The sequence below is a fragment of the Anomalospiza imberbis genome, chromosome 12 (assembly GCF_031753505.1).
Source record: "Anomalospiza imberbis isolate Cuckoo-Finch-1a 21T00152 chromosome 12, ASM3175350v1, whole genome shotgun sequence".
Lineage (NCBI taxonomy): Eukaryota > Metazoa > Chordata > Aves > Passeriformes > Viduidae > Anomalospiza > Anomalospiza imberbis.
Window position 1 is genome coordinate 1,747,019 of NC_089692.1, and position 27,623 is coordinate 1,774,641.

Genomic DNA, 27,623 nt, shown 5'->3' on the forward strand with positions numbered 1-27,623 from the left:
ATTAATACTTACAAGCCAGTACAACAACATAAAAGTTGCATAAAATGCTCTTATTTATTTATTCCTTCCATATTCTTGATTGCATAATAGAAGAATCCCTATTTTTATGTGTTATTGTCTTTGTGAAAATCAATGTGTTTGGAAAATGTAGTCTTGACAGAGATTTCCTCAGATCTAACAAAATTACAATGAAGGAGCCTTTTTCCTTGCTCTAGAGATGTCTTAAGACAATTTACAGCTGCAGATTGGGTGTCTCATTGTAGCCTCTCCTTGGCTTTAACAGGGTGCAGGCAACTACCGGATCAGTCCAGGAAACTGAGGCTTCACAGATCAACTCCTTTCTCTGGAGTCTGCTATGTTCTGTCCTTCATATAACCATGCTTTTAATTTTGTCCATTTAAAATGTTTCTTTAAAGTTGCAAAATTAAAATCAGATTGTCGATTCATCCTTACTTTGTTTGATTTGTACCTTGTTTAAAAGTAGCACAAGAAGTTTTTTTCCAAGATGAGAATGTTCTCCATCTCATCTAAGCACCAATTGTGATTAATTACAGATCTGGTGAAAACACCATTTCTTTTTTGCAGCTGTCAGGAGGGTTTCAGAATAGAGGCAGTGATGTTTCTCCCTGCAGAACAGAGATGTGGGACAGGCAGGTCCCACCCATGACTGTCCTGATGCTTAGAGCACCTTATGGCTTTTCCTTCCTTGGGACAGAGAATGAGAAAACACTGATGTTTTTTCCTGAATTTGATCCACAGTTTGGCTTTCTCTCCAAGTCCTGAGACTTCAGTTATCTGAGTTTTACATTTTCCTTCACCTGTGCTGCCTTAGCAAATAGGGGGAGCAGGAGCAGGAACAGGAGCAGATCAGGAGCAGCAAGGCTGGAGCAGGAGAACACGGGAGCTTTCCCTGTCCTGCAGGAATTGTTTGGCTGCTCTGTATCTTTAAGGGGCTGACCCTATCCCACGGGGAGCCGCTATAAAGGCAGGTAGGCAGCAGTGCCCTGCTCAGGGAGCTGGAGCCAAGCAGGGGCAGCTCCCAAAATGACTGGCCACCACAGTTGGGGATATGGGCAGGCTGACGGTAGGTTATGGCATTTCCGTGCTGCATCTCTCTGTCTTCCCCCACTCGTTTTCTTTCTAGAGCTGTTGCCTGAGCCCTGCAGAGCTGCCTGCATTTTGATGTCTGCAAGAATCAAGTATATACAGCAGGTAATTAATTACTTTATTGATAATCAATAGCACCCAGAAAGTGGCAACAAAAGATGTGCAAGTTTACATCTGCTGCCTTTCAGTGTTGCAATCAACATTCCTAAACTGAGGGAAGCAGTTTGAATGCTTTGGGGTTTTTTTCAGACTGCAGATATTACAGATGGGTCCCTTTCCAAAATGCTGTTATAAAAAAGATTACCTGTATCTCTCTCCAAAAGCAATTCTGTTAGGTAAAGAAGATTTGGTAGAGCAGTACTAGATCTCCCGATTCTGTGCAGTGGCTGAAATGTGATATCTAGGCTTTCATAAGAGTGAATAAAATAAGCTATATGTTATGTATGTCTAGTACATCAATAAATTGTACAGATCAGTATCAGATCTCTTACAGAACAAGTTATGCTTTCTGATTTGACAGTTTTTAATTTAGTCCTCCTCCTTTGCTTCCCACCTCCAAGGATGTGTGTCACGGCACAAGGGGGGATGTGGAGCTCCTGAAGAATTGCCACAGTAGCATCGTGTAGTGCCTGGATCCTTTACAGACAGGGTGGATGAGTGGCTGATGCTGGCCAATGAAACAGTTGCATAACTTGCAGGAGTCTCTCTCCTTGCAGCAATTATTTTAGCTGCTGAGTGTCCAACAAGAGTCTTTTGAATAACCTTCAGGGGCCAGTCTTTTTCTTAACAGCAATTCCTTTAGTTTCTGTGAGTCTGAAAGCAAGTTTGAATACCAAGCAAAGCTGGTTAGTGCTAGTAAGTAATGTTATGTATTTGTGCTTGTAGCTAGGCGTAATAGAGCTATGGATACTCTTCTGAAGCTTGTGACAACCAAATTATATTGCCTTAGCTTGTGTAAGAGTATTTAATTCCTAAATCTGCTTTCTAGGCAGGCTGAGAAAAGATATTATTTTATAAGCTTAGCAGAAAGTGTCAAAGGCAAGTAACAGTGTAATAGATCACTGTTGTGTTATGTAAACTCAAGGAGGCTAAATACCTGTGCTTGATTTAAAAAAAAAGCTTCCCCTTGTGAAAGTATGTGAGAATGCTACAATTAAAAATGTGCTTCTGGAGAATCCAGAAGTACAATTGTTACTGTTATACTTCATGCACAGAAGCAGCAGAGGAATTTAATTGCTGCTTTCACTACCATAGCAAAGTAGAAAATGAGCCATAAGAAATAGGAATTCTTTTTTGTTATCTCAAATGGCTTAAGATTCTTCCAGCTCTGGCAGCAGAGTTCTGCTATTAAATTAAGTTTTTTTCTCCTTTTTAGTGAGGTCAGAAAGTCCCAAAGTGTTAATTATCATCCTGTATCCTTCACTCAGGTTACAGAGATACCATAAGGGGCATGAGTGAAGAATGGAGCTGTCTTAAAGATTTACTGCAGTCATAAAATTATTTTAAAAATAACTGCATAGTCAGTAGCTAAGAGACTGAGTCATCTGCATCTAATTTGAATTGCTGGAGCTTTTATACTCTCTTTCCCAGGGAGAATTAAATGCTTTTTCTTTGGGGAGTGTTTGTGCATGCAAATGTTTACACCTGTACCCACCTTGGAACACCTTATCAAGGTAACTGCAACCTCTGCAGAGAGAGTGGCACAAGTGACTGGGGGTATGACAGTCTGGTGATGTGCCATGATCTCCTTGGTGGGTTCTGGACAAGATATTTGAATCCCCATCTTGTTGCAGCCTGCTTGTGCTAATAAAATCACACCAGCCTAGAATTTAAATTAATTTCTCACATTCCAAACATTGGAGTCACTCTTGCTGAGCAAGCTTTATTTCAAGACTCCTGAAAACCCATAACAACCATTCTGTGTATGGTGGGAAGGAAATAATGCTGCTTTCCTTTGCTTGCTGTTGAAGGCCCTTCAGAGTGGCACAAAGCTTACCCCATTGCCCAGGGGAACCGCCAGTCCCCCATCGACATCGACTCTGCACGGGCAGTTTATGACCCCAGCCTGCAGCCGCTCGTCATCTCCTATGAGTCCTGCACCTCCCTCAGCATCTCCAACACCGGCCACTCCGTCATGGTGGAGTTTGAGGACACTGATGACAGGACAGGTGAGACTAGCACAGCCAGCTAACTCAGAACAACAGCTTGGGACTTAGTGGGGGAAGTAATTAAGTGCATTCTGTATGAAGTAACTTCTATGATGTATAATTTCAGTTTAGAACAAGGCATGTGACTGCAGCCATTTATATTTTGTCTTCACTTGGAGCCTCTGTAGCAATGCAATATCACAGATCAATAAGTGTTTCTTCAGTAGAAAAAGCTCTTGCGTCAGGAAAATGAGAACTTTGATTGCAGTCCTTTTCTTTTAGATGGGAATTGAAGTTTGCTGGGCATCTCTCCAGCACTGCCAGGCCACATCCAGCACCCAGAGCAGGGATGTAAGCTCCTCAGTGCTTGGTTCGTGATCACCCCTATCAAAGATGCCAACTCACGTGCCAGCTCTGGCTCAGTGCCCAGCTCCCACCCATAGGGAAGGGAAGAGGATAAGCAGAGCTGGGTCATGCAGCACAGTCATCATAATCACTGCACCAATTTGTATCTGGACAGGTTGATGTTACCTTGCATTTTCTTCTTTCCTCCCTGACTTTGGCTTCTTCAGAAATTAGAAAATCTTCAGCTCATTCTGGGTTCTGAGTTGGTAGCAGCCAACTTTGGCTGTTGGACTGTCTGCAGTTGTACATTATTCTTGTCTCAGCCCTTGGCAGAGAATGTAAATTCTTTAAGTGATTGATTATTTCTTCTGTTAGGTCTGTTTCCATGGTAGACTGTGCTTTTACATCTGGGGGTAGGGGAAGAGCATTCAAATAGAGATAATAAAGCAGCTGATAAGTAGGAAGAGTACATTAGAAAAACAAAACAAAAAGAACTGGAACAATTTTTAAACCTATCAGCTGATTTCATCTTCCTTTTGGGTGTGCTGACTGATGCAAGCTAAATAGGATACCTTGCTATTGAAAACAATATACTTTTTCTGTGAAGTGGCTTGTCTGTCCTGGTAACCCTTTGAAATAAGAGCTAAAGGTTAATATTCCAGATATCTTGTCTTAAAATTTCTCTTCTGGAATGAATTTAAGAACCTGCCCAATGAGATGGTCAAGTTTTTAGGCATCTTATCTTTACTGAATTTGTAAAGAAAACTGGGTGAGCATTTTCCATTTTTACTGCACAGATCTGTTCAGAATGTCACCCTATAAATAGAATTTGTAAAACCTCTCTGGAATATTATCTTAGTTTGGTAACTACTTTAATGCAATTTTCAGCTGAACTGTATCTGTGTAACAGTGAACTTTATTCAGCTTTAGAAGTTTAAGAACATCTATTACTCTGAATTTAGAGGCACAGAGCATCTGCCAGGAATGAGACCCTTTCTACACTAAGCATGTCTTGTTTCAATAGCACTTTTTCAAGGAAGATGACTGCTAGGAGTAGGAAACATGGTTTAAACTGTTTTTAGTTGTGTTGAAATAGATCTAGTGACTCAAAGCTCTGCATAAATGGCATAACAGAATTTTGACAGTAATCCATAATAGCTAAATTTCTTAAAATATTAGGGACAGGTGATGCATTCTTTTGCTAACTTTAGAAAAATGTACTAGGAGTATTTATATCCTTAATTAATACTAAAACCTTTGCTTTGGCAAGGCCAGTTTCCTGCATACAGGCCAGCTGGAAGCATGCACATGTGGTAGCTCCACGCAAGCCCCAGCTTTCACTCTTTAAATAAAATGTTATGAACTGCACTGAGGATACAAGATTTACAGACATTAAATGTAATTTTAATTTTCTTAATGTAAAACTCTGATCAGGTCTTGAGGTCTGTTGGGCAACGTGTATTGGATTTGGTGGCATATAAAATTACAGGGATTACTGATGCTGTGATAAAATATCTTCTATAGGTAGCATCTTAAACATTCATCTGTGCTTAGGTGTTAGTTCTAAATGATGTATGAAGTGTCTTTGTGGCGTTTCCTTACCTTTAGAAGGTGATTTGAGGTTAAGTGGTGTCATGTGAAGTACCAGCTATTATATTTCCTCTTTTATGGGATGAGGTATTTAAAGGAAATGGAATATAGATAACCTCCACTGGAAGTAAAGATACTGTAAGAAGGAAATACTTAGCTGAACTGTCTAGCTGATGTTCAGGGTATAAGGTTTCCTTAGAGCCTTCTCCTCTCCACGTGAACAGTCCCAGCTCTGCCAGCCTTTCCTGCCAGCAGAGCTGCTCCATCCCTCTGCTCATCCTGGTGCCTCCTCTGGGCTCTCTGCAGCAGCTCCAGGTCCTGGCTGTGCTGGTCCCAGGGCTGGGGCAGCTCTGCAGGTGGGGTCTCACCTGAGGGGCAGAATCCCCTCCCCTGCTGCCCACGCTGGGGCTCAGCCCAGGACAGGGGGGTCTCAGGGCTGGGGCAGAGCCAGCTCTCACCCACAGCACCCCCAGGTCCCAGGGCTACTCCATCTGTTCCACTTGTATTTATTGTGTTTAACAGGAATGGCATAAGGGTGGTTACCACATCTTCATGTGTCAAATATGTTTTTTCAAGAAAGCTACAAATTCTCTAAAGATAGGCACACAGTGTTTTTAATTTACATTTTCAAATGAGTCTTGATGCACTCCATTAGTAAATCCACCCCTCTTAAATGCCTGGATGATGCATCTTTTGCATGCCTGCAGCTGGGAGAGCCTGCTGGCTTTTTTCCACTATTGTGCCAACAGTGCTTAGTTTAACTAGCAGGAAGCTAAAAAGCCAGAATGCTTAAGCTTTCTTCTCCTGATTTTTTTTTTTATGTTCTTCTGCCCAGCAATCAGTGGAGGGCCTTTTCAGAATCCATTCCGGCTAAAGCAATTCCACTTCCACTGGGGCACCACACACAGCCAGGGATCAGAGCACACCATTGATGGAAAACCTTTTCCCTGTGAGGTAAGGATGTGTTTTCACAGATGGGATTATTTCATGGACATAATAATGTCACATGACTTTGTCTGCAGTGGGAGCAGAATTAGGATTCTGATTCCTTGCTCACCATGGGTAGGTCAGCCATCCCTGCCCTCCTCAGCTGGACAGGGAGAGGAGAGACAAGGAGATAAGGAAAGGCACGTGAGTCGGGATAAGGGCAGGGAGAGCTCCCTCACCAGTTACTGACACAGCAAAACAAAAAAATCTTCTAACAACCAAATCAGAGTAGGATAATGGCAAAAACTAAATCTTGAAACAGCTTCTCCTCGCCCCTCCTTTCTTCCTGGGTTTAACTTCGCTCCCAGCTTTCTCCACCTCTGCCCCGAGTGGTGCAGGGGGATGGGGAATGGGGGCTGTGCTCAGCTCATCCCAGGTTGTCTCTGCTGCTCCTTCCTCCTCACATCTTCCAGTGCTCCAGTGTGGGGTCCTTCCCACAGGAGACAGTGAGCTCCTTGAGCTGCTCCAGCCCGGTCCTTTCCACGGCTGCAGTCAGTCCTGCAGGAGCTGCTCCAGCCCGATCCTTTCCATGGCTGCAGTCAGTCCTGCAGGAGCTGCTCCAGCCCAGGTCCTTTCCATGGCTGCAGTCAGTCCTGCAGGAGCTGCTCCAGCCCGGTCCTTTCCATGGCTGCAGTCAGTCCTGCAGGAGCTGCTCCAGCCCGGTCCTTTCCATGGCTGCAGTCAGTCCTGCAGGAGCTGCTCCAGCCCGGTCCTTTCCACGGCTGCAGTCAGTCCTGCAGGAGCTGCTCCAGCCCGGTCCTTTCCATGGCTGCAGTCAGTCCTGCAGGAGCTGCTCCAGCCCAGGTCCTTTCCATGGCTGCAGTCAGTCCTGCAGGAGCTGCTCCAGCCCGGTCCTTTCCATGGCTGCAGTCAGTCCTGCAGGAGCTGCTCCAGCCTGGTCCCTTCCTTGTGATCACGAGCTGGGGAAGCTTCTGGCAGCTTCTCACAGAAGCCACCCCTGTATCCTCCCACTCCCAAAGCCTGGCCGTGCCACCCCCGTGTGTGCTGTTAGAGAAAAAAAAACTTGCCTGGTTCCTGCCCACGGTCATGGACCTGTCCAAAGGATTGAACTTCTTCATGTTTCCAGCAAAGCCTTTGACACAAAACTGTTCCGTTATGAACAACTGTTAGTGCTATCAATGAGAAACCACGTTCATAACTTTGATTACTAATTTAATTCTTATTTGTTTTTTTTTTTTTTCTTTAAAGCTCCACTTAGTACATTGGAATGCCAGAAAATACGCAACATTTGGAGAGGCAGCAGCAGCTCCAGATGGCTTGGCAGTAGTTGGTGTTTTCTTGGAGGTAAGAATTGCAAAAATAGCATGTTTACATGATAAAAAGCATTATGCTGTAAAGTGTTTGAGGACTATGCCACATATTTAAGAAGTGCTTAAGGAAAACAGATTACTTACTGGAAGCATTAATACTTTACAAATTGCTGATAAACTTTGGTAGGAATGTTAAGACTTAAACTTTAAGATTTAAAGGTAAGAAAACAACCCCTAATTAAAGCATAGTTGTAGTCCTTCTTATTTAACCTGTCTATTCCATTCTTTCAGATTGGAAAAGAACATGCCAGCATGAACAGACTCACTGATGCTTTGTACATGGTAAAATTTAAAGTAAGTTCTAAGCATTTTAAATTTGCTTCTGGGATCTCCTTTAAAAATCATGCTCATGTACATCTTTGAGCCAAAAATTAAAAATCACTTGCCCACAGATCCTCCCATAACTAGAACATAACTGTAGTTGTAGCTTCTTTTTCCCCTCCAAAGTTCATATCATTTTCCTAATCTCAGGTGCCTCACAAGGCCATGCTGACCCCACTGGTCATCAGAGGTTCTGCCTTTCCCAAAAACTCTAAAACCCACAGCTCCCTGACCCTTGAGACTCAGCTCTGAGACTCAGCAAAATAATCCTTTTCCATTGAGCCTTGGCTGGCACAAGTGGAAGCTGCTTGTTTGTCTTTGCTGCAGAGCTCTGTCAGGGATGATCTCACTGAGGTCCAGGGTTTGTTCCTGAGGTGTTTCCTGAGTGACTGAGACCCTTTTGGATGCTCCTACAGGCTGAAGAACATTTCTCTAGACTGTGGTACTTAAGGCAATCACTACTTTAGGCAGCACCTCCTTCTATTTCTACCAATCTTTTGGTTGATGTGTCTTCCTCTATCAATGCACCTTCCTCTAATTCTAGATTTGAAGGTTTGATTTTTTTTTAAAGCCAATACTTACAATAATGACTATAGGATTTAAATTTTCCTACTAAAATAGATGAGAAAGTAATGAAACAAGGAATTCTGCCATGACATTATCTATACTCACACTGAGCAATACATACAGAACACGATTCCTGCATTATTTTTGGGCCTGTTGTGACAAGAGGTGAATTTTGGTAGAGACAATGGTGCAAGACCTCAAAGTCCAGTAAACCAGCATTAGGCATCACACATGCCATCTACTTTTGGCTAACAGTTATAAGGCAGACAAACCTTTACAGAATTCTCCTTTCCCCTATTTTTAGTGCTACTTTAACATTTTATTCTCTTTCAAAAAAGTTTTTTTTACCTGCACTTAAAAGTAAAAGGATAAATTTAAAGTCTATTTTCTTTTCCCAGGGATCAAAAGCTCAGTTTAGAGGCTTCAACCCTAAATGTCTCCTGCCCTTGAGTCTAGATTATTGGACATACCTCGGTTCTCTGACAACCCCACCCCTTAATGAGAGTGTGACATGGATAGTGCTGAAAGAACCAATAAGAATATCTGTGAAACAGGTAACTTTCTGATACTCTCAGTTATTGTAGCACTCAATGCTGGATAAGCAGGCAAAGACTGTTTTGGTTTGAAATGAGGCTAAATTAAAAGTCTCTGAATATTTGGCCTGTTCAATCCTCAGGGCTTCTGTTATTTTCTATTAATGCTCTCTAGGAGCTTTGTTTGAACCTGTTCCATTAACTCATTAAAATATACTGAATATTACCTTTTAGTCCTATTTAAAAAAACATTATTGTTGATTGCCCCCTTGAGCGGTGAATTGTTTCCCCTGAACTTCCAGCTGGAGAAATTCCGCATGCTGCTGTTCACCGGTGAGGAAGACCAGAGGATCCAAATGGCCAATAACTTTCGCCCCCCTCAGCCTCTGAAGGGGAGAATTGTTCGAGCTTCCTTCAAGGCCTGAAGAAAACTGATAATGGTCCTGAGATATCCAAGAGCTTCCACACATGAGATACTCTAAACAGAAACTCTGGTCTACAGACCACTCATGGAACACACAAGACAGGCATTTCCAAGAACCCTCTGCTTGGATGGGGACAATCTTCTGGCTTTCTATTTTATTTGAAGTGCTCATTCTTTGGAGAAATGGCATCTTTTTAACCAGCACTATTTAATAGAAGGGATAACTGAGTGAACTAGGCTTTATCCAAGACCTGAAACTCTATAAAATTAAAATGACATTAAAATCCAACTTGATATAAAATGGAAAATTGTGTAGTGATATACTAGTGGTGATGACCACAACTTCTACTTGTCTCATTTAATATATGAGGAAACAGTAATCAAGAATTTTGGACAAATTGGACTTAAATTTTCCTTACTGATCTGTTGTTACCATTTGCTGAGCTCTGATTTAAAGATTGCTTTCACTGTATTCTTGCTGCCTGATGACACAGCGTGTATGAGTAGCACTAGAGAGAAGTTTCTTTACTTGCCTCAACTAGGCCCTGGTATGAAAATTAAATATATATATTTCAAATCTACTGTTCTAAGATGCTATCTTACAATGTAATGCTGTGCTGAAAAGCAGAGCAGTTTACTGCAGTGTTATTTAGGTATTTGTCCTTTCAGCCCATGCAGAACACAGGACCACAGTGCCCTGGTCAGGGTCAGTTTGGTTGAAGAGTTCCTCTGTAGCGGTCCAGGTGTGTTTTGTGTTCCTCACTTGCTCAGATTCTACCTCAGCTCAGTGCTATGCTCTGCAATATGACCTCCTTCAGTGTCTGCCCTACAGAGAGCAGGTATTTTGTTTCCTTTAGGGACCTAACATGGGTAGATCTTGTCTGCCCTGAGTGTGCATTGCTGCACAGAGTCTCCCTGCCCCAGGGCTGCCTGGCAGGGAGGCTCCCTGTACACATGAGGCTTCAGCACTCCTGAATCCTTTTACCTCTGCAAAATTGCTTTAGAACAGCCATGTGTTGGTTCCGCAGCTTAGTGACAAAATTCTGACTCTGGTACTCAATACTGTGATGTTCTCTGTGACTACCCACAGTCAATTCCCAGCTCCTTGAGTTCTGGGCCTCACATGGCCTGTTCTGTCTGTGTAGTTCAGGTAGACATTGCTGATGTTGATCACTTTACATCAGCCGAGATGGAGAAATCAGGATGTACAAGGCCAAGGAAAGTGGGGAGAAGGAGAACAGCAGCTGCTGTGGCTGCTCCCCTTTCTCCAGGGAAGGATGACACAAGGTGTGGAGCACAGTACAAGGAGTGAAAGACTGGAATTCTGCTCCTCAAATCTCCACGGTTTTTCTGGTACACTGACCTAAAACTTTGATTCTCAGTTTCCTCTTATGTAGAAAGAGGGTAACACTGACCTCTACCTCACAGGGCTGTTGTGAGGGCTAATTCAGCATTGTTTTAGATGTGAGATTCCTATCCAGGAAATGCTAAAGGCAATGGAAAATACTTACAAAATGCAACGATTTTAGCTATTATGAATGTATTATGAACTTTGCTAGTAATGCAAACTGGTATTGTAGAAACTCTATTTAATGTATCTTAATTTCTTTAACAAATTAAATAAATGAGACTTTAAAATCATGTGTGCATATCTTCATCCTTTTTGAGAAGACCCACCTCTCCCTACTTACAGCATTTTTCTCGGATTTGCATTAACAGAAATTGTTTGTTTTCAATAGGTGCATCTCTTTCGGATCAAGGAATGCTTTGACTGTTTGTCTTCAGTTCTACAGAAACTTTGCCTAAGCTACTGTGGAATGATCTAAGTACAGATAAGAGTTATCCCTCCCAAGTTCGTGGATGTGTTTTTAAATTCTAGAAATTATTTCTGACACCTCTTTTTAGTCTATATCATAGTTCTTACCATCTTCTGGGATTAACAGTTTCTATTTCAGCTTAATCCTTTCACTTGAATTCTAACATACTGCATACCTTGAATGACTTCTTGCCTAGAGTTCAATTATCACGAAACTTATGTCACTGCTAAAATTTACATTAAGAGATGCATTCTAAAATGTAAAAAGTCTTTCAAAAAACCTTACATTTTGATAGCAAAAAAAATTTATTGGGGCAAATTTAAAATACTTTTGATTAAAATATAACCAATATTATTTACCTTATGTACCATAATTAAGCTATTCCAGCACTGCTGCATTAATTAGTACAGGTGTTCACAGAGCAGGTCAAATTCAGCATTTTCAGTGTTCTCCTCTCATTTTAGGCATAGGTGGAAGTTTCTGCACCCTGTCTCTGCAGGAGGTAAAGAGGGCTTGTGCACTGGAACTTTGTCCAGTTTTCCCCAACTCCAACCCCTCAATGTAAAAAAAAGTTTATTTATGCCCAGAACATGTCTGCTGTGACCTTGCACACAATACTTAAGTTTCTTTGAGAGTGGTTTATTCATGAACAGCAGAAGGATAATGTTTAGCTTACAGAGTTACTGTAAAAGCTCAGCCATTGCAAAGAGCTTTATATGCTGCATTGCCCCAAGGTGTTCAGTTCCAGGGAGAAACTGAACTGTACCTTCCTGCAGAAATAAATTTGATTATGCTTACAGGGTTTTTTGGTTGTTTGGGTTGGGTTTTTTCAGTTGTTGGATGGAAGAACATGATCTATTTTTTACCACAGGGAAGTAAAATATAGAAGACTTTTATATCCTTGGTTTCTTGAGTCCCTGATCATCCAATAAAAGCCACAACTATTGTATTGGATAAACACCTATTTAATGCACTTCATTTATTTTGAGACTGAACAATTCTAAAACATGAGCTATCCTTACCTTTTAAAAAATGGGAATTGACTGTAATTATTCCAGCAAGAGTTCACCTACCTTCTCCTGGGATTGCAACCATCCTGACTGAGAGAACAGAGGCCTCACATTCAGGACAGCAACTGAACTTGCAGAGTGGTAAAAGCTGGATTAAAAATGCCATCTAGTGACTCTCCTTCCCTTGCTTGCCACAATGCTTAGAACAATTGTTAAGGCCCATTCAGTCAAAATACAACAGATGAGAGAATTTAACTCTGACAATAATAAAGATATGAGTGATCGCCATTGAAAACCCCTTGCTGGCTCGGTGTATGTAGTCATTGAAACTCCTTCCTCAGATAAAAATCAGTCTGACAAAAGAAACTCCATAAACCAGTTACCATTTTTTCTTCCTCATTTCACTGCTGAGCAGAGAGGTCCTCTGCTTGATGAGCTGCACACTCTTTTAACTTTAGCTTTTAAATTTTAATAGCTGTAGTTACAGCTCAACTTTGGGGTTTTTCCCCAATCTCTTGCAAGCCGAAAGATTTTTAGGCAGTTTCCATCATACAGTTGCTATGATGTAGCAGATTTATAAGGATAAGTTTCATGATGAGGATAAATTAATACAAATACAAGAACTGGGGAAAGGTTTTGCGAGGTACCTCAACACCAGATAGTGCTTTTGGCAGAGTTCAAAGGTCAGAAAGATAAAAAAAGGGAATATTTCAGGAAAAAAAAACAGAGATAAGCCTGAAGAAAATGGGGTGTTATACATCAGTGTAGCTGCTTTCCTCTCTGAATTGCTCTGCATGCAGAAGTGACCATTTAGTAACAGCATCAAGCATCAAAGGACTCTCTCTGCTCTGCCTGGGAGAGAGGGGCTCTCACACTTTTCTTACTTACCCCGAGGAAAGCACAACAGAATATGGAACCTGACTGACTTGCACAGCTGTAAGTCAGGGAGCTTTCACTCCTCTGATGTTGCAATTATGCTGCTACCTGCACTGCATTTGACATTTAGTAAAATTTCAGCATCTTACTCCAGGTTGTGAACAGCAAAATAGTAATGCAAATCATTTAATTTCATATTGACTCAGTGGAATATTAAATAAAATATAGGAGCCAGCTCATCCTGTTTATCTGTTGGAGGAGGAGAAGGTGGAAGGAGGAGAGAGAGGAAAGGAATATAATCACTTTTTTACACATGAGCACTTCTTCCCAAGACATAAGACTTTCCTGGACTTGAAAACTGACCCCAAGAAATGTAAATTTACTTTTACAGTGGCACAGAACCTTCATGAACATTTGTTTGTTTAACTAAAACCATTTTAAGCACCATCCAATAAAAATGATCCATGTGGCATTCAGATCCCATTACAGCAACTGGAAAGACCTTTGCACCAGTGCAATTACATTGACTTAAACTGGGTCTTCAGATTAACCCCTGCAACTCCAGACACTGCTGAGCCTCTGCTGCAACAGGAGAGGCTAAATGAAGCTGGAGAGCTGGAATGGCAGCTTTCCTACAATTAATTGTTCATGGTGTTTATCTCTGTTCATCGATGTTTCTTGCAGCTTGCTTTCTTTCCTAGCATTTGAGTGTTTGGTTTAGATTACTTAGGAAGATCAGACAGGAAACAGCTGCAACCAAACTCAAAAGTGCGGTTGCTCTAACAGACCTAGAGCCTCCGTCATCTCTCCTTTTGTTTGTGGGTTTTATGTGGTTATAATAAGAGATTTCCGCATCTGTGGTGCCAATTTGTCTTTTGTGATTATTCAAAATGTCATATACAGCAGATGAAATGTCATTATTCACAGGGCAAGATACAGCCAGCAAACAGGGGACATTCTTAAAGGTGCTCAGCAGGAAGGTGTTTTGTGAGCTGGGGCTGTTTCCTTTCCAAAAGCTGGTTATTAGACTTTAGAGCTTTTTGTGCAAAAAGCACAAAACTCGGTCTGTGTTCACTGAGATGGGCCAGAGAGACAGTTTGTTCAAAGGACCCACCTTCCTTTGAATTTTCACAAGTTTCCAAAGGGTTTGGATCTATTGCTGTTTTCTAATTTGTATCACTAGGCTGAGTCTCTGTATTGCAGAAAAACTTCTGAAAACTAGGAAACTACTTTTAGTAGTAGTTTACTACTTTTCTTTGTATTCAAATTTTTTGCTGCTGGTCAGCTTTTTGGCAAAAGCATTAGCTATTTGTTAGAAATATTAGTCCAAATTTTAACTTGCTTTCTTAGGTATATCTGGCTTGTTTGGTGTTTCTGATCTTTGTGTGTCCCCATAACAAGAAATGTTTACAAAGCATCAAGAGTCACAGACTTTTCAATGAATATCAACGAGGTCACAGAAAGTAATCCATGCTAGCACCTGCTGTGAAGGCAGTGCGGATGAGGGGCAGCTGTTTGCGGCCTCTGGAAGCAGAAGATATTTAAATTGCACCAAAGCAGCCACAGCCAGTTGTCCAAACAAACAAGCAGGGGGAAAAAGAATATTCCATGGGAAAGAAGAAGGAAACCCCAAATAGTGCAGTCTGGCCTAAACAAGAAGACAGAAATGAGTTCAAGAATGTATTTCCACAGAAAACCAGAGCTGCTGACTGTACAAGTCAGCAGATAAGATTGTTCCTTAAAAAAAGTCTAAATATAGGATCTGATATATTTTAACACATAGCTGCACCTTAATACAATACCTGGAATTAGACTCATTTTCTTATAAACACAGGTAAGGATTTTCTTCTGGCACAGGACTAAACTTTGCTCACCTATAACCAGCAAAGTCAAAACCAAATCTGAGTTTTATTTAAAGAAACTAGAGTTCTAATTTTTTCAATGCAAATTAAGAACATGGAGCACTATGGCAACCAAGCACTGTTGCTACAGAAATTTGCCATTTTTATTAGCTATTCCTAAAGACAAAACCACTGCCTGAGCAATGGCAGCAAAGCCTGAGCAATACAATTTCTTTCCTCAGATGCTATCAGAGAGTAGAATTTCTACTATTTTTCCCTTTAATTATACATCACTTCAGTTCATCAGCATAATCAAACAGTCCAAAGCAGAAATCTGAATTAGATATTCAGCCCTGTCAAATACCTTCAATATGGTATTCCTTCTTATGTTTAGAAAGTGTGGAGTGAAAGGGATATCTCCTGCAGGACTGTTAATTGTTTCATCTTCATTTACGTGGTTCGTAAGTCACTTCAGCTTATGCATGTGAATTTCTGAAATTACTGCATGAACATGTGAGCAATAAGTTACAGTTTTCAGCTGAAGAGAAGCATTTAACCATGGTGAGAGCACAGGAAACTCAGAGCAGTCAGGTTTGTCTTCAGGCTGCTATGTCAGGCTTTAAATGGTACAAAAGCTGAAAATTGGTAGGGCAGAAGGAAGAATCATTAAATCATGGAGTATCCTGAGTTGGAAGGGACCCACAAGGGTGTTTGAGTCCAGCTCCTGTCCCTGCACAGACACCCCAACAATCCCAGCCTGCGCATCCCCGGAGCGGTGCCCAAAGGCTCCAGGAGCTCCAGGAGCTCCGGCAGCCCCGGGCCGGGACCATTCCCTGGGGAGATCCCTCAGCTGCTGTTGGTGTATCTGAGCACTGGAACAGAGCAGCGAGATGCAGGTAAGGGCTGCTGTGGGTGGCCTCTTTCAGCTCAGATTTGTCAGGCAGATAGCTATACATCCAACTTAAAGTGTTTTGGTTTTTTTTGTATGTGTTAAAATATTGTTCTGAAATTATTTGTTAAGATGACCTAGTTTTTTTTTTTTTTTTGTACGCTCTTCCACGCAACATGAAACTATTGTTTCATTGTTTTAATAAAAACAAGAAAAAAGTGAAAGCTCAGAGTCATTGAAGATGATCGGCATCTTTCCACATGAGATAACCTGGGAACATGCTCATCTCATCTAGAAGCCAGGCGAGTTTAAAAATGCACTGATAGTATCAAAGCCCCTCCTGACTTGGGAGCCTCTGCTTTTGCAAAAATGATTGTTAGAGGTTTTAAAGTAGAGACTACTTAGTAACCACTGCGTTAACATCAGTAACTACTGATTAACCTCCATGCACTTTGGGCCCATTCCTTCCCCTCGTTACCGGGCTCAGAACCGCTCAGCGGAAATGTTATCTGAGACAAGAAGTCATATGAAACCAAAAAACCGGGGAGTCAGCAAAACGAGTCCTTTTGTTCTCCATAATTTATATGGCGAGTTAATTACGAAAGAGCTTTGAGATGTTGAGCCTCACCAGCCGGGGTCCTCAGCGCTGAAGGGTGTGGAATCGCACTGGAAAAAAAAAAGCCGAAAAGCCGAGGGGTCCTCCCTCAAGGAAACAGCGTGGTTTTAAATGTTAATAATGACGAAGAACCCCCTGCCGGTGCTTTTTCTTCCTAACACGTGTCACTCGGTTCCTTTCTGCTCCGGCTATCGGGCCGCGCCCGGCGCTCCCTCAGCGCCTCCGCGGGCGGTGCCGGCAGCGGGGCCCGGGCCCCTGCAGCCGGGCGGCCGCGCACAACATGGCGGAGGGGCGGGGCCGCGCCCGCCCCGCCGTGTCCTGACGGGAACTCGCGGCAGGGCGGGTTGGGTGGCGGGGCTGTCGGTCAGCGCCGTCCCTCAGCCCCGCCGGCGGTAGCGCGGGGCCGGCGGGCTCGACTGGCGGCTGCTCGGCCGGTGGGTGCGCCGGGGGCGGGGGACGGGGCGGGCAGAGAACGGCCACCGCCGGGGCAGCCGTGCCGGGGCACAGGGAGTGGAGCCGGGCCTGGCGCGACGACGGTGCGGAAGCGGGAAGGTGGGAGTCGTGCGGGGCACGGGCTGCGGCGGCAGCGGCGGTGTGGGTGGGTGTGTGCGGGGCACAGGGCGTGCTCCGTGTGGGGCAGGATGGGTGTATGTGCGGGACGGGAGTGCGGGGGTACAGGGTGTTGGGGAGCAGGGGGCGGTCTGTGTGTCGGTGTGTGGGGCTGGGGCAGTGCGGAGATGGCGGGGCAGGGGTCGGGTGTGTGCCGGATATGTGTGGGATGAGGGGTGGATATGGGCAGTGTCCGGAGGATGAGTGAGGGGAGCGTGGGGATCTCAGAGGGGCTGTAAATCCAAATGGAACGGGTGTCTGTTGTTTCATTGGGAAAAGCGGGCGCTGCTGCGCTGTGCGGTCCGGCAGCTGCGGGCCGTGCCGGGGCTGGCCGGGCTCGGCCCGGGCCCCGCTGGGACCCCGCGTCCCGGGGACGCAGTGCCGGCGCTGGAGCGGGAGAGAGTTTATGTAATAATTGGCTCTTACATAATGGTCTTTAGCACACCGCTTTAATTAGCAGCGCTACCGGGGGCGTCCTGGGCAGCAGCGTCTGCACACTGCGGCTGGGGAGGACCCCGAGGATGGGAACGCAGTGAGCAGGGCCGGCACACTGGAGCTCTAGGGCTCGTCAGCGCTGCCTGACCTTAGGCAAGCGCAGCGCTAACCGGCGCTGGTGACTCTGCTGCTGGGCGGAAAACCACACCGCCCCGCGCCGTCAGCCAGCCGCTGTGAACGGGGGACGCTTCTTTAAAACACTCTTTCAATCGGCTTTCTGATTAACTATGTGAAAGTCATCCTTGTTTCAATCTCATGTGGCTGAGAGAGGCAGGAAGAGAATGAAGGAAAAACAGAACAGTGAATGGACTGAAAAAGGCTGGCAAACATTGGCTTGTCTTGTGCTGTAGGTGCTTTTGGGTTTAGCCGTTGCTGGAGTTGGTAGTGTCAGCTGTGTTCCTATTATTTTGGTTGTGTTCTTTCTGTAGGATAACAAAAGGTGTTGTGTGTGTTGGGATATGCAGTGTCCCAGGAGACTGCAGGCGAGCCTTGGACAGTGGCACTGCCTTTTCCATCTCCTGACATCAGCAGTGAAATTATGCTGTGTCTTTGCCTGTTCTCACCAGGTCGCCAGAATCATAATGGTGGGGTCTGTTGGAATGCTTGTCTACTCTTTTCTGCATTAAGTATGGGTAGCACACTTCAGAAATGTTTTGTGACACATTGCTTTGGGTTCCAAACAGGATTTCAGCAGTTCTTAGGTTGTATCAGTAGGCCTTCTGTTTAGAATAGCTCAAGGTGACTTTTACTTCCTGCTGATTTCTTGGAAACATTTCCACTCATCTGATCTGGCTGGTTTCTTGTTATTTCTTGTAAAGTGCCCTGCTAAAAAACTGGTGTTGTAGCAGCATGTAGTGTCTTCAGCCTGAGCAAGTGGTGTCACAGGCCACCTCAAAGTTTTTGAAAGCTCACAGAGAACTCTCTTGTTCTCAGTGGCCGCTAGTGGGATCTTTTGGGAGTAATTGTACCTGCAGTGCTGCCACACAGTGAGGTTTTTTTAATTCCATGGGGCAAAATTCTGTTGTGAGTGAACATCTGGTTGTACTTAGCACTATCCCACAGCTGGAATACCTTATTGAAAGCAGGAGACAATGTGAAGACCTTCCCCATGACAACTGAAGAGCTTCAGCTGCTGAAATGCCCGAGGTTTCAATGCTGTTGGCAGCAGAGATCTTCCCTGCAGCTTGTTCTAATTGTCCTCCAAATGAACAAGCCAAATTGTGAACCTGTAAAAGTTGTCAATGTCTTATAGCTTTCACTGCACCAGAGTGCACAATGTTGTAAAAACAGCATTAATTAACCAGTAGTAGAATTTCCCTTCAGCTATTTAAAAGATCCTGCCTGCCTGAGGGTTGGTTAAGACCTTGAAGGTAAAAAAAAGAACAGCAGAGCTTATAAGCTGCAACAGAATTGGAAAGGCAGACTGGCTTGTTCTAGCTGTGAGGATCATGGTAATTCACATAATCATTAACTGGCCACATCTCTCAGTCATTCCATAGGGTTTAAGTACTTATCTTCTCTTGGGTTTGAAGTTTTGAGTCTATTAATAGAGTTGTACTCTAGCAGGCTTTTTTGAGAGTTATGCAATAATTGTCACTTTTAAGTCCGAGTTTTCAAGCTCGTTGGATCTGTTTGTTCTGTGTCATGTTAGATGAGGCTGTTTGTTGTGCAGTTTCCAATAACATTTCTCGTAATGTTGCCTTTTCTTCTTATTCTTGCCACAATTAGGAAAAAACCCTCTCTGGAAAGTAAAAATTATCTTTTCTGATGAGTTAAAAGGAGCAGTCATGTCCCTGGTTATAATTAAGTGATGGAAATTGTATCATTTTTAAGATGCCTTTATCCATAGCAATCTCTTTTGGAAAGAAGTTCTGAATGTTTCTGAGAGCTCTAGATATGCTTTTGAACTTCTGTATGGAAAGCTTCTTATGAACTTTCTAATTATTTTCCCTTTCCTCCTTTTATATTTCAGGCTGCAAAGACATTCCGTGTTACTGAAGGAAGGTGCTCCATTTTTGGAGTGACTTATGATGTCAAGAACTGTATCATCCTGGATTTTAAGCTCAGTCAGAAGCAGCATTATTTTACAAGGGAAAGGACGTTGGTACTCCATCTGTATCCCAAATAGAAACAAGATCAAATGGAAGCTCATTTTCTCCAAAACATGTCCCTACCCTGCTGGGAGCTGCAGCTTAGACAGAACTTTCTTCTTTCCCAAAGCTTTCCGGCACACTTCCACCGAAGAAGAACATTTTTCTTTCCAGCTGTCTCCGGCACAAATCAACGACATACTCAGAGCAGGCGAACTGTCCCACAGAACACTGGATTTGAATGGCAAGAATGCAAATTCCGTGCTGAGGTTTGAAAGCAACCAGCTGGCCTCCAACAGCCCCATAGAGGACCGGCGGAGCGCGGCCACGTGCCTGCAGACGGCGGGGATGATGTTCGGGGTGTTCGACGGCCACGCGGGCGCCGCCTGCGCCCAGGCCGTGAGCGAGAGGCTGCTGCACTACATCGCTGTCTCCCTCATGCCCCGCCAGAGCCTGGAGGAGATCGAGCTGGCTGTGGAGGCCATGAAACCAGTGCGGCCCATCCTGCAGTGGCACAAGCATCCCAACGATGTGGAGTACCAGGAAATCACCTCGCAGTACTTTGAGAACCTCCGGGTTTACTGGCAGCACTTGCTGGACCTGGACACTGAGCTGGGGTTTAGTTTGGAGGAAGCCATGATTTGTGCATTCAAAAGGTTAGACTCAGACATATCACTGGAAGTTCAGGCTCCTCAGGAAAATGAGTTGATGAGAAATATTGCCCTGCAAGTAGCTTTTTCTGGTGCCACAGCCTGTGTAGCTCACATTGACGGTGTTCACCTGCATGTGGCAAACACTGGTGATTGCAGAGCAGTTTTAGGGGTCCGTGAAGAAGATGGAACATGGTCTACTCTCCCTCTAACCCGAGACCACAATGCCTATGATGAATTTGAAATTAGAAGATTGAAGCGAGAACATCCTAGATCTGAGGAGAAAACCCTATTTGTGAATGACAGATTACTGGGGATTCTCATGCCCTCCAGAGCTTTTGGAGATGTGCAATTAAAATGGAGTAAAGAATTGCAGCACAGCATTCTCGAGAACAGCTGTGATGTTGAGGCTTTAAACATTTATCAGTACGTTCCTCCAAACTACCATACCCCCCCTTATTTAACTGCAGAGCCTGAAGTTACATACCACAAGTTAAGAAGCAAGGATAAGTTTCTTGTTATTGCTTCAGATGGGCTATGGGAGATGCTGAGTAATGAGCAGGTTGTAAAACTTGTTGCTGGACACCTTACAGAACTCAACATGCAGAAACCACCACTGACTTTTAAGAAACCAGTTAATTTGGGCTACATGCACAACTTGTTGCTGCAGAGGAAGAGCAAAGGCCTGGCCTCCCTGGACCAGAACACCGCCACCCATCTGATCCGGCACGCGATCGGCAGCAACGAGTACGGCGAGGTTGACCCAGAGAAGCTGGCTGCCATGCTGACCCTACCTGACGACCTGGCCAGGATGTACAGGGACGACATCACTGTCACTGTGGTGTACTTCAACTCAGAAACTATTGAAGATTACTACAGGAGCCACGAGTAGAGCCTTGCACTGCTGCAGTTCAGTATCACTAGGGAACTTTGATCCTGAACCATTCCTCTTGCTCTCTGGTAGTGCAGCTGCTACCAGTGCCTGCAAGTTCCGAAATCCTTTTGTTACTTACTGGCTTTGAAAATAACTTTCTAAAAGGTGAAATTTCCCTGGGTTTCCAGGTTTGTATACACTGAAGAAAAATGTTTTCATAAAACCTTACTGAAATGTGACTGAACTAAAGATTGTGGACCAGTTCTGATTCCATGAGAACCTCTGGTAAAACTTTCCAATGAACAAACAAGGCAAATTTCACTGAGACTGGTGCAATTTAATAGAGATGGATAATAGGTGTAGCTGCATGGAAGGTCAGGCTCTGTTCTTGTGGAGAGTGAGTAGCATCCTGTTGAAGCACTGTAACTGAATTAAATAAATTAACTACCAAACCTTTTTTGGATGTGTCAGATATTTTAACAAATTGCCCCATAATTATAAAACAACATGAAAGAAGACTGTTCAAAGAGCCCTGGGGTTGTCAGATATCTTTCCTGATTCTCTTCCTGAAGCAAGGGAAAAATTGTATCTTCTTGTGCAGTTCTTTTCAAGTGGGAATTCATATTCTCTTAACTCTCTGTGGACTTGTGTGACAGCTTAGAGTTCAAACACACGAGGGTCTTCAAAATTCCCTGTTCAGGATTTAACAGTACTAGACTTAAGTATTTGAGTCTTTTGCTTAAAAAAATGTACTCTTTATTAAAGTATTGATAATTTAAATTGTTTGTCAGATCTAGAGGTTCAAAAATTCACCTAAAAGTAAATACAGCAAAAGAGAGCACCTTTCTCTCCAGATTTAACTTAGAAGAAATAACAGTGCTGATAGTTCTCCAAAATAGGTTTAATCTTTCATTCTTGCTTCTCCTTATAGATACAGAGTTATTTTCCCTAATGAATGTATGTTTTAGTCTCTGAACATACACAAAAGTGTATTTTACAATGGTTTTCCTTTATACTGAGATTTCCAGAGTGCCAAATTAGCTTTTACATATGGTGTTCTCTGGTGCCTCTTCCTTGTTTACACTCAACTGGAACTGTTTCCCACAAGGATGTACACACTGGGAATATAGACCTGTTTACTGTTCTTTGCTGCTGAGTAAGAACTCGTGTGGGTGCAGAAGAGCAAATAAAAATATTGCTTTTTTTCTTAAATTCACTTAAAAGCATTATCCTCCTACAGTTTAGCAAATGAAAAAGTTATTATTTTTCCTCAAGACCTTAAGTAGACAAGGTCTTGGGACTTAAACTGGTAACATTTTTGGATTTGGGGCTCTTTGTGTACTTTTCCTTAAATATAAAATTTCTTAGTGCTTTTTTCAGGCATTTAAAAGTCTGTTTTGAAGATAGGATTAGAAGGAGAAGGAAGCTAAAACTGTTGAAAAAATATTCATGCTTTTGACTATTCAGGATCGACTGTAATTCAGTGCTATAATTGCAATCACTAAAGGCATCCATAAAAAAACTTCTGAATTTACTGTTAATTATTTTTTTGTCTAGTACATTTTGGAATGCATCCAGCCATTCAACCTGAGGCAGATTCAATGAGTAGACATTCCCCTTGATACCAGCAAACCAGGATTTACCTCAGGATTTCTGCCCCTGAGCTCTGGGTGATAAGGGCTGCAGGCAGACTTGGGGTTTGTGCCAGATGCTGCAGAGGTTGCAGAAGTTCTTGGTGCTGGGGTCCAGTTTGCTTTGAAGGCTGCCCTGCTCTCATCCCCTGGGCTGGTGCTGTGGGGACTGAGATTTCCTCTGCCAGGAAAGGCAGGCAGGGATGGTCAGGCCTGTGTTAACCTCAGGAGGGGGCTGCTCTTCCTGCAGGGCAGGGGGTGAGGAGGGGAGAGCTCCTCAGCAGCATCCCTGGACCCTTCTGCCTTCACTGGGCTCTGCTCCTACAAATCCTCTCGTGGGATCAGTTACAGCAGCTTCACTGCTTGAAATTTTTTGAAAGTAGTGAAAAAGCATTTCTCAGCTACCTCTTAATTGAGAAATTTCTTAGCAGTGTGGCCAGAGGCACTAAGGTGTTAAACCATTATCAAAGGAATGTGAACTGAGACTTGTCTTATGAAGATAGTCTAGAAAGCATTTAATGTCGAGCCAAATTGCTGCTGCAGGAGTAGTGTAGCAAAGCAGCAAGTGTCTAGTCATAAAATTAATACAAACTTCTGTTCCTTTCACTATCCAGTGGCGATATCCAGGTCATCTCTTGAAAGAGTCACTGCAGCACTTTTTCAAGAGTAACTCCTGGAGACATTGTTGTGTGTAGGTTGTAACTGCACCTGCAAATTGGTAGTGATTGTTTTGGGGAGCGTGTCTGAAAATCAGAAAGATATTTCCCATTCCATGGTAGGTTTGCTCAATTTTTACATACAGCACTATAATTCTCTGTGGTGAAAAAGGATAATGTTAAACTAAGTAAAAGTTTGATTTGGTTTGATTCATTGGTTTTTTAAATACAAATCATGGGGTGACTCCACCACTGCCCTGGGCAAGCACACAGGGAAAGACAGGAATTTGCCAGAAACTCCTCCCTCCACAAAATGAGTGTGAACTAGGACTAATTAGGATGAGAAAACCCCAGGGTGAAAAGTCCACCCATGTAGAAGAGTCTGAGAACTCCAGAAAGCCAAAGCTGATTCTCTGAGATGCCAAGCACGTGTCGAAGACAACCTTCAGGTAGGCAAGGTGTTACTTGGCATTGTTATCAGAGCACTGAGTTTTGTATTCTCAGTTGATAGCCCGGGACTGTGAGATGACAGAGCTATGCATTCTTACCACAGAGCCCCTGGCCATCCCCTCTCTGTCACTAGCTGTCACACAGGTGGCAGGAGCAGCCAGCTGGAGGTGCCACACCCCAGCCAGCTGCTGTGGCACCCGGGCTGTGTCATTCATCCATCAAACAGCTGAGCAGCTGGAGTCACATCAGCACTGAGAGTCATTTCTACTTCCATGCTCACGTAAGAACAAGGTGACAATACTGTCACCCCTTCTTTCATGATCTCTGACAGCTGGTACCAGGTGATCCAAAAGAATTGTACCTGATCAAAATGAGGGGGATTCTCCCAACAAGCCTGAGGGATCTTTGGCTCTGAAGAGCTGCTCAAACAGAATAAAGTATACACTGTGCTGAAATATTGCATTTTCTTGCAATTCCTTTCAGTCTCAATTCTCTGCAGTATTAGGTGTGCATATTTACTCAGGAAATAATCACGCTTTAAAGTCACTGCAGAAATTAAAGTTTGTTCTGAACTGTGACAGTGTACACACAGCGAAATGTTTTGTGATGAATTCACCCACTACGACCACGGTAAGTTGTATGAGTTCAACAACTTACTGCACCCTGAAATTGCCTGAATTGACAGCAATTCAATTGTGTCTTCTATCCAATGTATTTTAACAAAGTTCCAGATTCTGTCACTCCAAATTCTCAGTATGTATACACCATACACTTCTGGTGAGGAAAATTGTACCCATTTGAACTGGATCCTAGGTATTTTTATCTCTTAATTGCTTCATTAATTAGTGCAATCAGAGCTATCTGGCATTAATAAAAATAGTATTTTGTGACTTGGAGAGTCAAAAATTTTTATGTGAGCAAACTAACTGCATTAACCTGCTCCTGCAAGCTCAATGATGTGAAGATTTGTGAGAACATTTAGATGCAACTCCTGCAAAATTAAAAATCTGTTGGAATAAACATAATTGCAGGCATTCTGGTTTAGGTTAGTTCTGCTTACCTTTCGTGTTCTTCATTTCTGCAGCAGTAAGAGAAGTAATAGTCAACAGTAGTCACACAAATTCAGTGTCTTAAAATTATGGGCATTATGGCTTTTAAATAAAATATCTGAGGTTAAGCATGGATGTAAATACTAGGAAAAATATTATTTTCTTCCCTAAAACTTACACCTTGAGCTCAAATACAACTTCAGAACTCCTAAATTATTATGCTTATTTATACATAAATATTCAGACCTCCATAATGTAGTTGGAGTTGGGAGAGGGTCTTTTTTTTTTTTTTTTGTAAATTTTTTTGTAGTTGGTGAGGGGGGAATCGCTGTTTTTGTAAGTAAAAATACTCCTTTCACACTTAAAACAAGCCTTTATTAAATGGATGAAAGGTAATGTTTTGGTTGCTGCACTGGAATGTAGCTCCTAGGGAAATATGCCAGGTTCCAGGTCAGAAAGCACAAGGGTTCAGCCTGGGGTAGAAGTAAGCAGCTTGAGTTTGCTGAAGTGTTTATAGCTCTGGGGGCTTTACACAACAAAAAAGAACTCTTAATAAATGAAAGTAAAGACATCTTGACACTATTGAGGTTCCATTAAATTAACCAGGTAGCACAGGGGACATGAGTTCACTGGCCAAAGTATCCAAACTGGGCTTTAGTTAATTTGACACTTAGAAATAGTTATTTTAACTTTGATATGTACACGTTCATCAGCAGTTAAAGCATCATTGTAACATTCAAAATGTTGTAATTGTCTTAAAATAATGCTAACCCCCCTACAACACCTACAAAAACAATAAATCCTTGAATTGCAATAGACCAGTAGCAAGGCAAGTGTTCTTGTACTTAGTCTTTGAGGCTTAACTTTATTCCTTTTAATTCTGAGTATTTATCTGTTCTTGGAGAGGTAAAAAGAAAATTGTTTGGGACTGATTTCTTCCAGATGATACTTGTCTAAAACTGAGGAAGAGATTTTTGATATTAAGTTGAGCAGAGGTTCTCTGTTCAGAGCTGTAGTTGTAACGAGAACCAGAGGCAGAGCTGTGCACACCTGGGGGTTTTGTCAGCTGTCAGTTTGTCACACTGCTGGTGTGTGCTCTGTACATCCACAGGCTGAAGACTTCCCTAGAAAGTAGAAAGGGAAGAATCCCAGGTGTCAATTTCTCTTGGGGTTACAAAGCGTGGTGCGACCTGAAAAAATGTTTTCCCTTCTTGTATCTGTGGTGAGGACATTGACCTCTCTTGTCACTGTCCAGTAGAACGCTTGCCAGTTTAGCAGATCCTTGTGTTTATCCTGAAGGACTGGCTCACACTGCTCCCATTGGGTCTCTGCATTTGTCAGCTGAGATCATTTCTGTGCTGGTGGCTCGGGGACATCACAGCCTGGCCTGTGCCAGCACCACAGGGCACACAGGGCGCCTCTGCTGGAGCTGGGCCTCAGGCACTGGGGATGCTGAGACTGAAGCGCTTTAACATTCTCAAGGAAAAAGGTGTCTGGGAGCCAGCAGCTGGGACAGGGGAGAATAATTATGGTTTTTATTTGGGATAAGGGAACTTATCTGGCACTTTTCTTAAAGAGAAAAAACTGCATGGCTTGATGAAGTGTTTTAAAATTAGGCAGTGCAGAAGGGGAAACTGTGGTCATCAGGCAATGTTTAAAATTATATCGGCAGCAGATGAATGGGTCATAAAGCACACGTCCCATGCCTCCCTGCTGAAATTTTGGAGCCAATCCTGTAGGGATTTGTTCTGGGGCGGGGTGGGAGGGCGGTAGGTGAGTTCAGACTCTGGCTTTGCACTTCTCCCAAACCAGCCCAGAGGTTCTCCCTGTGGAAGTTCTCCCTGTGGAAGTTCTCCCTGCCTGTAGGCGACTGCAGTGCTTTAGGAGCCAGCGTCCTGCTGCCAGGACAGAGGGTTCTGAGCTCCCAGGGTGGAGCCTTGGGCGTGCTTCTTTTTATTTGTGCTCAATTGCTTTGGTTTGTCCCCTCTGAAATGGACTTGGTTGCTTTGAGGTGGCTCTCGCAGCACAACTTCACACTCCACAGTTCTGTGTTGATTTTCTTAACAAGCAGAATTCCCATTTCAGTGCATTACTGCATAATCCCTGCTTTGGTACCTGCAGAGCCGGGCTTGGCCAGACGATGTCCCCTGAGTTTTGCAAAGGGATTGCTGTGCTGTGACCAGTCTCTCCCCACTCTTACTCTTCATAACATAAATTTCAGATGCTCTTGAAAATAGAGAAAAAAACACCAACCACCTACACACATCTTAAAAATTCTGTGTGATTTATTAGTAGTTCAAACTTATGAATGGGTAATCTGAGCAAGAGTTTGATTAATTCTTTTTCAAGACCAAGTTTGAATGGCCCAAGTACCCTCAGGGGTTAAGGTTTGTGGAACGATCTCCTTGTCCTGGCACTGTGAGGTACAAGAACATGCAAGTGAAGCCAGGACACACCTGCCTGAGCTTCCTGGACAGGCTGCAGTTGCACAAGAGGCAAAGATGCTTCCAGAGCCGGGGAAGTGTTTGCTCAGCCACAACCCCGGTGTCTCCTCCTGCTGCTGTGCAGCTCCAGCTGCAGTGCCACGGCTGCCCCGGGGCCACGCTGTGGCTTTGGTTAAAACAATTTCATTTGGACAAATCTCTAGTCTGGGAATTGCATTGGAATGCTCCTGGACGAATGGGGATGCACTGTTAGTCTGGGTGTTCACAGAGATCT

The 27,623-nt window shown here is 43.4% G+C and overlaps 2 protein-coding genes across 4 annotated transcripts; both read left to right on the top strand.

Moving 5' to 3' along the window:
• Positions 1–975: 975 nt before the first annotated feature.
• Positions 976–10,993, top strand: CA7 (carbonic anhydrase 7). 2 transcript variants are annotated; one of them, XM_068202448.1, is made up of 7 exons: positions 976–1,084; positions 3,078–3,275; positions 6,025–6,143; positions 7,386–7,481; positions 7,739–7,801; positions 8,794–8,949; positions 9,231–10,993. In XM_068202448.1, the coding sequence occupies exons 1-7, from the start codon at positions 1,045–1,047 to the stop codon at positions 9,351–9,353; spliced, it is 795 nt and encodes a 264-aa protein (XP_068058549.1). In that variant the 5' UTR covers positions 976–1,044; the 3' UTR covers positions 9,354–10,993. The 2 variants fall into 2 exon arrangements, with proteins under 2 accessions (XP_068058549.1, XP_068058548.1); XM_068202447.1 differs by lacking the exon at positions 6,025–6,143 and having other exon boundaries at positions 998–1,212.
• A 5,689-nt stretch (positions 10,994–16,682) lies between these two features.
• Positions 16,683–21,576, top strand: PDP2 (pyruvate dehydrogenase phosphatase catalytic subunit 2). Of its 2 annotated transcripts, none has more exons than XM_068202454.1 (2): positions 16,683–16,835; positions 19,478–21,576. In XM_068202454.1, exon 2 carries the CDS (start codon positions 19,533–19,535, stop codon positions 21,135–21,137), a length of 1,605 nt encoding a protein of 534 aa, XP_068058555.1. In that variant the 5' UTR covers positions 16,683–16,835; positions 19,478–19,532; the 3' UTR covers positions 21,138–21,576. The 2 variants fall into 2 exon arrangements, with proteins under 2 accessions (XP_068058555.1, XP_068058554.1); XM_068202453.1 differs by having other exon boundaries at positions 16,685–16,953.
• Positions 21,577–27,623: the final 6,047 nt, after the last annotated feature.